The 13,171-nt window shown below is 47.1% G+C and overlaps 1 protein-coding gene across 1 annotated transcript in view; it reads right to left on the minus strand.

Moving 5' to 3' along the window:
- The window catches only part of LOC146643012 (glutamate receptor ionotropic, kainate 5-like), a 220,118-nt gene that overhangs the window by 22,516 nt on the left and 184,431 nt on the right, over positions 1 to 13,171 (minus strand). The window contains exons 12-14 of the mRNA XM_085395464.1: positions 11,552 to 11,659; positions 11,266 to 11,469; positions 7,857 to 7,970 (exon numbers count right to left, since the gene is read on the minus strand). Coding sequence (XP_085251590.1) covers positions 7,857 to 7,970; positions 11,266 to 11,469; positions 11,552 to 11,659 — 426 coding nt within the window. The remainder of the gene's footprint in view (positions 1 to 7,856; positions 7,971 to 11,265; positions 11,470 to 11,551; positions 11,660 to 13,171) is intronic.

Here is a 13,171-nt window from a genome sequence, read left to right on the forward strand (position 1 = left end):
GGAAAGCTAAGCAGAAGTTATTTGGAGAGGAGAGTGACTGCCGCTGGTTGAAAAGAGAGGTAAAAAAACTTCAGTGGTGTTGCACACTATGTTATATTATTTTTTTAAAGTCATTGTTAACCCTTTAAAGCCGGTCAGAGCAGCACGCTCCGTGTTGTGTAACTATTTTTAAATCCCTGTAGAACCTGAACCGTGTAAGCTAGCGCAATAATTTGTTTTGCATATGAAACCGGAGGAGTTGTACTTACATCTTATGCCATCAGCTTGTCCTCGGTCACGGTTTCCTTCCACATATAGCTTTGCAAAAATTGCATAAAAAGCGCTTGCAGCAACAAAAACATAATATTCCAGAAACACGCTTTGCCGTTCCTATCAGCTGTTCTTAACACTTCCCACAGTGAAACAGACGTCGTCGCATGTCCGCCATTTCCTGGCCGAAACCGGAAGTGACGTCATTTTCGCGGAAATTGTAGTTTTTTACTTGTAGGCCTTAAAAGCCTATACTGGTGTTTTTATAAGTCATGTTTGACCTTTCTGAATAGTTGCTGGGATGCTTAGAACTCGAATTGCACTGCTGGAAATAGTTTATTTTGATGCACCTGCTGTTTTCTTTGCAAATTTGCATCATAGGATTGTTTTTTCGTTTTTCCTGCAGTATATAAAAATTGGTGTATCTCCAAAATAAAACTATGAAGACACTCAAAATAAATTTCCTGTTGTTGTAAACAATTTTTTGCAACTTTTTTTTGTATTTAAAGTTTTGAGGGATAAGCCTCTTAAATTTCTCCAAGTAGAAATATATGTAAAAAACAAAAACGATTTTCAATTTTTTTGTAGTTTATTGCACTTTTTTGCAATTAATGTAGTTACTATGGACTTAATGCATACATATTATTAAAATATGGGCTATAACAGTTGTATAGCAAATTGAAATGCTCCCACAAACGGCACTACAACATGTAAAAAAAATAATATAAGCTCTGGCGGACTTGGTTCTATAGTAGGTCTTAAAGGGTTAAATAAATATCGTCAAATAATCGCGATCTCAATTTCAGTGAAAATAATCGTAATTATCATTTTTGCCATAATCGAGCAGCCCTACGCACATAGTGCTTTAACTGTTACGCACACACGCCCATTCACTTACGTGCACTCACATAGACACACGGGTACGCGCACACACAGGCATTCACGTGCTCGTGCACATAGGCACAGACACAGAGTTTGCAGCACACCGTGGGGGTTGTATGATACAGTCGCTCCTACAAAACTGTGTTTCACAGACAAAGGAGTGAAGATTTTGCAGAGGGGCACCGGCCTGGCAAGTCTTCCCTTCTAGAAGATGCATGCTTAAATGAGATGAATAAAGGTTTTGTGAAATGACTACTGAGTCCGGTGCATCTCTGGAAGCCTGAGGAATAAAAAGAACCGGGGTGAAACTGATTTCCCGACACTACCTAGATCACTTAAATTACACAATTGAAAGCATGTGTGTATTGTTTGTGTATTTATACACAAATGGTAAATGGCCTGTATTTATGCAGCCACGAGGTAACAAAAGCTCAACACTGCCCCCTAGCATCCTGGAGCACTTCTGTTGTGTTTTGGAGTTTGTACGTGCTTTGTCTCTAGGGTACCGTAAATATACTTTTATTTATTCACTCCACATAAAATGTAATAAATAAATCATATAATACAAAAATCAACTATTCACATTTCAACTTTTAACTATTTAAATTTTCAGCTTTTCCCTTTTAAACAAATTTAAAGTGAAACAACACAAAACACTGCAAACACAACACAATTAAATATAAATTAAACTATGAAAACAAACAGAAGATGCATATTCTCTGTCATATGGACCTGCATGAATAAACTTTCTGAATCCTTTATCATCTGCAACCAAGTTGTGGATGATTACTATACCTTTCTAATGTGACGTTGTTGTCCCTGGCTCTCTCTCCCTCACGCTCTGTTCCTGTGCTACTGAGTGTAACTACCGCCCCTCCCCCTCTGCCCAGCATAAAGCACAAGGCTCACGTCGTTCACGTCAAAGATCCGACTCTAAGAGCCGTTTCGTTCGCGACCGACACATCACTACTACACAGTCACAGCGCTAGCTAGCATTAGCAAATCTGCCCGCTGTTGGCTCTGAAAATCGAGATGCTTCAAAAGTGAGTCAAGCTTATGCAGGAACACACAAAGCCATGGTGCAATTCACCACATGCACAAATAAAAGAAATCTAACCTCTGACCCTGAATAAATGTGTGCGATAGGAACTTTTAGGAACTTTAGCCTGTGCTAAACCTGGCTGAGACCCATGGAGGCAGATGTGTCAGCACGAGGAGGACATGAGACCATCCAGACTGAGGAGATACAAGTTTAACTTGAAGCTTGTTATCGTGTTGTATTTACACTTGTCTTGTTTTACAGGCGTCTGTATTTAGAGCCGTGTGCCGCTAGCAGCTCTAATATTAACGACGCCGCTTCCTCTCCTCGCAATCAGCCGGCGTCTGCTCAGCGACGGCGTCACACGATCGCAGTGAAACGCTGTGCCTCAGATTCAGAGAGCAGGGCAGTGATGATATATCGAGCACTAATGAATTGGGAGCAGCAGCAGACATAATAATAATAATAATAATGGATACTTTATTGATCCCCATGGGGAAATTACTTGTTTTTCTCTGCATTTGACCCATTCACTCAGTGAAGCAGTGGGCAGCCCACTAAGCAGGCGCCCGGGGAGCAGTGTGTAGGGACGGTACCTTGCTCAGGGGTACCTCAGGGTAGCCGTTAAGTGGATTCGAACCGCCGACCTTCCGATCATGGGGCGACCACTTTACCTACTGAGCTATCCCTGCCCCCCCCCTAAATTTGTAGTGTTCAGCGCTGGGGGGGGGAGAGCAGGGGTAAACACGATGGCTCTTCTTCTCTAATGTGTGTGCACAAGTCAACAGCTTGAGCAATTAAACAGATTACCATCTTCAAGTGTGCTCGCGAGCTATTTACACACACGCAGCTATGAGTGTGTGTGTTTACAAAGCACATAAAGCTGTTGACGCCTGCAGACACGATTGGATTGTGTATTCAGTTGCTTCGGGACTTCTGAGATTTAATTCCTGTTGGCTTGTGTGAGTTTGCACACCGACATGTGCGCACACAGACGTACTCACATCGTGCACTGATGTTGTAGACAGTCGGCTAAACATCGCCTGTTACGCTGTTGAAGAAATCGGTGTAAACTCAAACGCCACCACAAGGGAACAGTGAAGGGAACAAATGAGCCCAAACAAAGCAAACAAGGATACAAAATCCAGCATAAAAATGTGAAGCACAACAAACATCAAAGCCCCCAATCAAAGCTAACATCAATGAACTCGAATAGGAAACAAAGAGAGGAAGACGCAGCTGCAAGATTCAAATCTCAGCAGCAGGCCCGGGATCGCCTTCTCTGCTCTGTGACGACTAAAATATGTTCGCCCTGCTCAAGTTCAATCAAACAGCACCAACATAAATCATTTAAATAATTTCCCCCAGGGATCAATAAAGTATTCTGATTCTGATTCATGACAAGGTGGCGTTTCAGGGAACGCCCCCTCAGCTCAATAAACCAGCCCGTGTGTGCAGCGGTGCTGATAGATCAGCTATCAGCACCGCTGCACTCGATAACAGACGCCTGGTGTTAGCGGGATACATTCACGGCGTCTCGGTTCACATTCTCCACTCCACACTGGAGCGGGAGGGCGGAGCTCCCCTCCGGATCGAGGCGATGGATCTGCCCGTCAGCCCGGCGCTGTGACAGCGTAAATCACGCCTGCAGGCCGTGAGCACAAATGTGCTCTCGCTCAACTTAATCCTTAAATAAACACTTAAGAAGCGCGAGCTCGGCCTCTCCGTGCACACATTAAACAGCTGACTGATCGTAGAGTCGATACACCGAAGCTCTCACAGCGGACCGGGTCAAACATGGAGGACAGAATGCTAATGAGCCGCAGAGGTACAGTGTCTGAGGGCAGGAGCTCCATCAGGAGAGACGAGGACGATTTCATGATAATGACGAATAAATGTTTGACAGTTCTCACACTGGAGCTGCTCACGCAGGCCTGACTGCTGCCGCTGCGCCTCCGAGCCACGCATGCTTTGCGGATCAGCGTGCTTCATGTGCACTGGTGCATGCCACAAAGCTGATGTCATGCACAGGAAAACAGGCCGCTAAACGCATGGCTGACTGAAACACACCTGAACACGCTCGGACGCTTCGTTGCAGAGCTGAGACAAACATGGTGTCCATAGTTCAACAGCAGCACATCATCACGTGTCCGAAACACTTCTGTGTACTGAGCGTGGACGCCGTGACCAATCAACACTTGGCTGCGTCTCGCTGCTGCATTGGTCATGTGATTTGGACGCGTGGGCTTCAGAGGGTTAACCTGCGCTTTTAGACTTTCTTAGTCCTCCTGCCTTCATATTTCACACAGGACTGAAATACATCGAACTAACAATGACTCTAAAACAGGAAACGTGCCCCTCGCTCCGCCTCCTCCTACACAATCCTCAGAGAACTCAATAATAATTAATAACAACAGTGTAATCGTCCCTGAAAGCGTCCTAACCCCTGAGACTGAGGTTCACCCAAAAATCTACAACCTGAGCAGGTTTCTGTCAGACTCACAGGAAGTGAAGGCGCTGCTTTAGATTCCAGTCAGGGACGCAGAGCCACCGATCCTCCCTCAGAGGCTGGAAAACTCGTATTTTTCAAGCAGCAGCAGGCGTCACCTTCTCCCCCAAACTGAATCACAGGAGGAGAAGAAACATGCCCTCCATCTGTGTCCCCGGCTCGGCTTTTATCTGCTCCCCCAGCTCTTCCTCTTCCTGCGCGATCTCTCGGGTCGCAGGAATATTTGCGGTCGCTCGGTCCCAAACTCACAGTTTGACTGAGTGGCCCGAGCCATCGCCGCCGCCAGCAGCAGAGCCTCACTGCCATGTCTGAATCCATCCAATCATCAGGCGGACGGAGCCGGGGCGAGACAGGAAGTGTCAACAGGTGCAAACGCTCGGCTGTTCAATTTGTAAAAGTTTGTGCGAGTCCACAGACGGCGCCTGGAAATAAACGGACCTTTAACATCGTCTAAAAAGCGCTTCTTTGGACGAAAGCAAACCGCCCGCGGCGCTTTGACGGCGCCTCCATTAATATTCACCTGATGGATCTGAGCACGCACGCGTCCCTGAAGGGTCAGCTGTCATTTCATCTGAACCTTCAGGGCCTGCACACGTTAAACTGGAGCTATGACCTCATTTACATCCTGGCGTCGCCGATGTGATGATGTTCTAGCACGTGTGCACCAGCTCGCTGCGTTTCCACCTGCTGCAGGTACAGGAGGCGTAACCAATCCAAGCTCTCGGTTCAAGCTCGGCGGTGAGGCAGGTGATCTCACAGCGTGCCAAGCAATGAGCACAGTTTCAACAATGGGCCTCTCTCCATGCTGTGTGAGCCGCAGACGCCGGGAACATGGGTTTGTTCTGTCTCAGACAGCCATCACAGCCGTGCCCAGAATGAGACACGCTTGTGCTGGTGTTAAACATTTGCACCTGTGCCTCTTCAGTTTCAGTTATTAGGACCTCCAGTAGCTCCGGCCATGTAGCTGCTGGTAAAAAGAAGGCTTCATGCGCTCTGAGCAAACCCGACTGTTCATACTGAACCTGATATTTTAATATCAAAGATCCCACGAGAATCCTCCACAAACACATCGAGTTTCTCTGCGACTGCGACTCACAGCGAGGTCGAGACTCCATCAGGAGAAGCACATGGCGACAGCGGAGAGAAAGAAGTTAAACTTTAACAGGAAGACTGAGTCTTCCTCTGTTCTCCACACAGAGGTGGGGTTTCTCTGCTCTGCGGTACGACGCTGAGCGGCTTCCTCAGTCTGGGTCTGTGCAGCTAACTCAGCTAGCTCTGCTGGAACGTCTTATTAAACCTGTTGTCTGCTTATTTGAAGCCTGCGGTGCTGACAGCTCCACTGTGCTGTGCTGCGATGCATTTTTTATGAGCCTTACAGGTGCTGTGGGTGTTTTATTATTTCATATGCTGCACGGAGGCAGAGAGCACAGGGTCCAGTGCCTGCTACGCAGAGAGAGCTGCAGTTCAAGTGAGGTTAGCGACTGAAGGTGCGACTTAGACCGCTGTTCCAGGGAAGCACGGGGAAAGGTTTCATCTCATTGGTCAGCAGGTTGCTGATTGACCCGTCGGACTAGTGTTTTGACAAAACGTCCTACTGTAGCACATTTATAGGTAGCGCGGATGTCTATCAACCCGGGACGAGCTGCCAGGTCAGCGAGGCTGAGCGAGCTCTGAGGCGCCCGAGGAAGGATTCGTTAAAAAAATGAATCCTTATTGAAACTGTAAACATTTTCTTTTGACCGACTTGATTCTGAAATTAAAATGAAACAAATAAATACAATTGATCAGCAACATTAACGACTCAAAAACCCAAACTCAGCCCTTCTCATATCTATGAAACACTTTAACCTACAAAGTCACAGTGAAGCCAGCGTCGGCACATTTCCTCGTCTTTGCTTTCAGGCAGTGTTGCCAACTCCTCAGTAAGGAAAATCGCTATTGGTTGTCCTAAATGTCGCTAGAAGTCGCTAAATGACGTCATCGCCTAATTTGCATAACTGGTCATGCTAATCTAATTGTAACCTACACTGTTGGAGAGAGAAATAACATCGTGGAAGAGACATAAAGTGAGTAAAAACGTCCTAAATGCATTTAGAGTTTATTTAGAACTACAAATTAAATTTATTTTAGCAATTATTGTTTTTTAATGTCACAATTCCAACCCTGCTCCTTTACCCGGGCTTGGACTGGCAAAAGTGACCCGAAACAGGCGCTCTGGTGGAGTTACTTTGTGTTTGTGTTTATAAGTAGTTTTAAACTTGATCCACAAAACAGCATAAGAGTAAAGGAAGACCTGACTGCATTACAGTCAGTGCGGGAGCAGCGGCTTCGCTCATGCGCGATTCATTTGCAGTTTGGATGCACAGGTGTGAACGTCTTCTGCCCTGATAGCAGTGGGGGGACTATCTGGAGGACTATCCTCCGCCTGTGAGCGCTTTGGCACGGGCGAGGTACCCACGGCAGCACCGCTGCTTGTTAAGAGTAAAAGCGATACCCGCTTTCACGTCAAAAAGACGTCATAAATAAGTCTCCAATAACACCAGAAAAAGTCGCCAGATTAGTTGCTAGTCGCTTTTTAGAAAAAAGTCGCTAAGGGGGTCTGAAAACTCGCCTAATATAGCGACAAAGTCGCTAAGTTGTCAACACTGCTTTCAGGACACTTTCGTTTGTCCCGTTATCTCCGTCTCTTTTCGTCGCTGTTAAATATTTTTCCATTTCTTTTTCAGGTTTGTTTGCTGCACTTCATAACAACCCTGCCACCTACTGTAGTGGATGTGCAATTACACTTTATTCTACTCTGGCATAAAAAGCATGTTCCCCGGGGTCACACGTGCCTCCCCCCGGCATCGCACCACCCCACTGACTCCTCACGTCATGTGTACACGCTATCTCTGTACTCTGACATGTTTTGCTTTATTTGGGAGGTTTCTTGGTTTGAAGCAGTGACACAAACCGCTCTGTGGAAAAATGTGGCGTAAAAACTGTGATTTGGCTGTTCTGACACATCTCAGGTATTCATGCTTGAACCAGTGTGACCAGCATCAGAAGAAATAACCAGTCTCTGATGTCTGCGCTCACGCTCCACGTCTGTGAAGAACTTATTAAATCTCGTTCAGCCCTCGTCGTGCATTCAGTTTGTGATTGATGTCAAGAATAGAAGAGCGAAGGCGAGTTTACCAGATGAACCCGGTACAGGATGCTGATCCCCAGAGTCATGAAGGGTTTGGAGAAATCGATCACCTTCTCTCTCTCCGATGTGATGGTGAAGCCGGCCACCGCCAGGTCCGCTTTCTGCTCCGAGACACAAACAGACAGAGCGGATTAGCAACACGCACAAATATCACTGTAGGCACGACCTCTGACGCCGTCAGGGAGGGACGGACGCCGGCGTGCTCTCAATGGTGAGATACAGAGAGGAAGAAGAGGACCAAGGATTAAACGAGCAAATGAGACAGAGAATTAGAAAGTGGAGGAGACGGAGGGAGGAGGTGAGGCGCTTTTAGATCGACCGGTGGAGCGTGAGAAAAACAAGTGAGAAGGAAAGAAATGAAATCAACATCAAAGAGAGGAGGAGGAGGAGGAGTTCAGCGCAGGTCTGAGAGGAAATCAGATACGACCCCAGCAGAGGTCAGAAGGATGGAGGGTGTGACAGAAGAGCAGACACGGTGGATGATTTCAGGTGTTGGTGAACAGAAACACGACGAGGAGGAGTTGAGGCTGCACAGCGGGAGCTCTCCTCTGTTATTCTGCTCTAATGGCTCCTCATTTATTCACTAATGAGCTCAACGACTTCCACTGAATCCTATTCATGTTCAACAGTTTTGCATTAAGCAGAAACACTGTGGGGGAATAATGTTTGTCTCTAATGATAGTCTCTGTGATCGGTGCCGAGTTTCATCATCACACAGTCCCTCCTCACAGCTCATCTCCTGCTGTTAGACGCATCATCCAGCCACAAACCCGCATTCAGTCTTTCAGGCTGCACTCTGGGTACTTCGGCTCATCATAATTACTGCTTTTGCCTCGGTTTTTAAATCGCCCTCTGAGTAACTACAGTTCATTCTCCTGCAGCACTCCTGATCTCTGCAGTCCATCATTTCTGTGGTGGCTCTGCAGGTCAGGCTCACTGATTTCAGGTTCAGCGTGTCCAATAGTTTAAAAGCTTTAAAGCTTCGACCTGAACTTACGTAATACCAGCTTTGAACACTAGGTGGCGCAGTGAGTCACTGTGGCTGTTTTTGTGGGCTTTTTTAACCTGGGCGCGACACTTGGGAACGCCGTCGGACTCAGAGTGACGTCCCGCCCTGAGAAACCTCTGGGGAAGTTGAAAAAAATCCCAGCAGTTAAAGCACTGCCCCCTGGTGTTAGATTTGAGCTCCTGTGCTGCCGATGACCGTCCCCGCCACGCCTGACTGATGCCTCGGCGGTTAGAACGCCGTCTCTCTCTCAAAGCTGCAATTAAAGGCACAGCTTGGTTCCAAATGTTTGAAGTGCCTGTGCAGAGATTCTGCAGCTTTTAATGAAATATTGATTTCTTATTGTACAGAAGTCATTGTTGAGGCTGCAGCAGCCGCTGAATGCATTACAAGTTAACAGCGGCTCCCCGGGGGGAGGGCAGGACGCTCAGAATGCCAGATAGAGCTTTTGTTCTCGGCGGGGGATTCGGCGGGTAAATCACGGAACTGAGATGGTCCCGTTTCAAGCTGAGACTCTTAAATTTAGACGGCTAAAAGTGAAAGGATGCTTACAAAATTTCCCCTCCCCTGTGTCGGTGTGAGGCGGTGAGGAATCAAACATTACAGTCTGTAGGTGTACCTAATAAAGTGGGATGGGAGACTACAGTAGTGATTTGGAGGCCTGCAGGGTGTTGATGGGGAGGAGAGGCAGACATTTAAACACTGAGACTTAATGCACAGACAGAAGTTACCATGTGAGCTGTGTGCAGTCTGTCAGCATGTGCAGAGGGCGGATCGTCTGCGAGTGCACGAGCCCACATTTAGTCAAAAGCCTTTAATCTCATTGAATCTGTTGTCAATGCAAACGTGAACACTCGTGTTTCCTGTTGGTGGAAGTTTCTTTGTTTGCAGTAGCGTTCACCTTGGCGGGTGAAAGATAATCTCATTACACTTTGAGTCAACAGAGTGGATCCAGGCAGGAGCGTTTATCTGGACCCCAGACACCACCTGCTCCTTAATTAACACTTAATTGATTAACGAGTAGACACTTGTTAAACCAGTTTCACCCATTTTCATCAGACTCCTGTGTGCGTGTGTGTGTGTGTGTGTGTGTGTGTGTCTGTGTGTGTGTGTTTGCGTGTCTGTGTGTGTGTGTGTCTGTGTGTGTGTGTTTGCGTGTCTGTGTCTGTGTGTGTGTGTGTTTGCGTGTCTGTGTCTGTGTGTGTGCGTGCGTGCGTGCGTGTGTGTGTGTGTCTGTGTGTGTGTGTTTGCGTGTCTGTGTCTGTGTGTGTGCGTGCGTGCGTGCGTGTGTGTGTGTGTCTGTGTGTGTGTGTTTGCGTGTCTGTGTCTGTGTGTGTGTGTGTTTGCGTGTCTGTGTGTGTGTGTGTGTGTCTGTGTGTGTGTGTTTGTGTGTCTGTGTCTGTGTGTGTGTGTTTGCGTGTCTGTGTGTGTGTGTGTGTTTGCGTGTCTGTGTCTGTGTGTTTGCGTGTCTGTGTGTGTGTGTGTGTGTGTGTGTGTGTCTGTGTGTGTGTGTGTGTCTGTGTGTGTGTGTGTGTGATTTATTATTATTACTGAAGGTTACTCAACACCAAGCTAACATGGTTAGCTGGCGTTAGCTGAGGTTAGTTCATAGACTGTTAGCCTTGATGGTTAGCATTAACAACCTGCTAGCTGCAGATAATCATGTTTGGTTCTGAAAGCAAAAGCAACTAGATTTTTAAATCTTAATATAAATGAGTAACAGTAGGTGGACATTAGGTAAGGCTGCACTTTTTGCAGCGATCTCGAATAGAAAACTATTTCTGTATCAGTGATCTGTTTTCTGTCTGCTTTCAGAACCAAACATGATGAGCTAGCAGGTTGTAATGCTGCCTTCAGTAATAGTAATAAATCACACAGCAATAGTACATCGAAGATACTGAAGGGGCACATAACCTAGGTAGCTAGCACAACTAAAACAAGCTATTTGCAGTAGGCTAACGTTTAAAAAAACGTACTTCCAGATGTTTCTTTGGGTTGGAGTCTTTTGACGCTGAGAGCAGCCTGGTCCCTGACAAACAGAGTTTGCATTGCACGCTTTCTTCTTTAAATGTGAAGTGGTGTGGGAAGTTCCAATTAAGAGATGCATTCCTGCCCGTGCACTGCTGAATACCACCTATTTAAGCAGTAACTGTAACAGTTACTCGTATTTTGTGTGTTTAATACGTAATGCTGGTACATGTATCCTCCCCAACACTGGCAGTAAAGACGGTTCATCGCTGCTCATTTTTGAATGAACACACAAAGTAAATAACAGCTTCACAGGAGCGTGTTGGTTTTCATCCTCAGCACTATTTGATTTAAATTCTTGGAACAAAGTGATTTTAAGGCTCAAGCTTGTATGTAATTTAAGCTCCTCCTCCTTCACTCACCCTGTTGATGAGCTCCCCCACCATGCCGGTCCAGCTGCCGTTGGGCTCTGGCGCTCCGTACAGCCCGTCGTCCACCAGCTTAATCTTAAAGGAGAACTTCAGGATGTCTGCCAGCTCCCGCAGCATGTCCACGCAGAAGCCCTCATACTGATCGTTGCCCTGGTACTCCTGGTAGTTGGACTTGCGCATCACGTAAGGGTTTTCCTGTCAGAGAGGAAGAGGCGGCTCAGAGCAGCAGGTCCACCCACCACAGACGCTTTGTCACAATCAGATACGAAAGGCTCACCAGTATTGTGGTGACGACGAGCGACTTGTTGGCCAGCGTCTCTGATGCGTTGAGGTCCAGGGAGGTGGAGTTCATGGCCAGCGTGTTGTTGGAGTACCAAATGCCAATCTAAAGGAGGGGCGACAGAGGAGTTAGAAGCAGAAACAGAGAGACCGAGGACGGGAGGAAAAGTGTTTCTAAATTGGAAAACGTGATTTTTCTGTCAGGGTCAAAGTTCAGACCAGAAAAAGGCCGACGCTCTTCCAAAGACTGGGCCTCCATTAGTCTGATGACATCACCAGCGTGTCTGTCTGCTTTTAGGCTTTTTTCTTTCTATCAAGTCAGGAGATGTTGCGTAAGCACCGTAGGTTAAAGGTCACAGGCCGTGCGACAGTTGGTTAACGTTACAGAATTCACTGCTCCAGTTTCCATTTGTTCAAGCCTGCAGACGACTTTTCTCTTACAGTCGGCTTGACTTCGAAAACAAATAAATCACGACACACGGATTAGTCGATGACGTGTTTGCGGTCGAACACTGTCAGAGACAAACCTGCGAGTGCTCACACGTCTGTTACGTCTCCATAACAGTCGAGTTAGATGACAAAGACGACCCAGAGAGGAAGGATTAAAAACCAGTCTGGGATAATAAAACACGAGGAGGAGGGAGCTGAACGCTGCTGCTGCTGCAGGATCAATGCTGGGATCAATAGAGGAGGATCTGGCTCCTCCCACCTCGTCCTCTGGGTTAAATAAGCTTGTAAACACCTACACGCTGACCTCACGCCAATCCTATCCCATCTCCCAAACTCCCGACCTTAGCCGACCCCTCGCCCGCTGCTGTGCATGTTTTAGCTGTGAGGAGACGAGCTGTCACCCAGAGGACTGGCTGATGGAGAGCGAGCACCACTCCCGTCTCCATCCGCACGCCTCCGTCCTCTCGGCTTTAATTCACGTCCAGCATGTCTCATCTATCTTTGCCTTTGCTTTGTTTACCCCTGAAAAACATTCGCTGAGGGTCATCACGCAGGATTTCCACCATGACATTAATACTAAAGAGCCGTTGAGCGTTTCATTCCAACGCTGCTCCTGCTGCAAGCACACAGTGTCCTGGCGTAGTCTGGGAAGCCCACCTGGATGAGGCTGCTTTGATACCTGAAGCTACACAAGCGTAAGGTTGCATTAAAGGGGAAGTGTGCTCATATCACTGAATATTCATGCAAACTGCTGCAGTGAAACAGCGAGGAGAGTATAAGTAATCCGTGTAAGCACCGGCTCAGGCTTCAGACAGCTTTAAACTCAACTCTGATTTGCAGGAACGGGGATATCCTCAATCCTGTTAAGTCTGACATCGACATCCATTTCTGGCTCCTTGGGTTCCATAAACAAACACACCCGAGGCTCAGCTGATAGTTAGAGCTTCTCAGTGTTTCAGTGGTTCTCGTGCACCTCAGGTGTCTTTCACGTGTTTCGAGCTGCTCGTGCTTTCCTTCCTTTGGACCTCACTGCTGCCTGGTGGCCTCCTGGACCGCATTCTTAAAGTTACAGTGAAAAGCTAAAAACACAGACTCTCGAATTACAGCTGAAAGTCTGCACTTTTGTTTGATTTCAGTCCTGTGTGGTGCAGTGCAGAGACAAAACTAC

Source organism: Rhamphochromis longiceps, linkage group LG22 (genome assembly GCF_057381845.1).
Source record: "Rhamphochromis longiceps isolate RC_006_pf linkage group LG22, R_longiceps_female_GT1.1, whole genome shotgun sequence".
NCBI lineage: Eukaryota > Metazoa > Chordata > Actinopteri > Cichliformes > Cichlidae > Rhamphochromis > Rhamphochromis longiceps.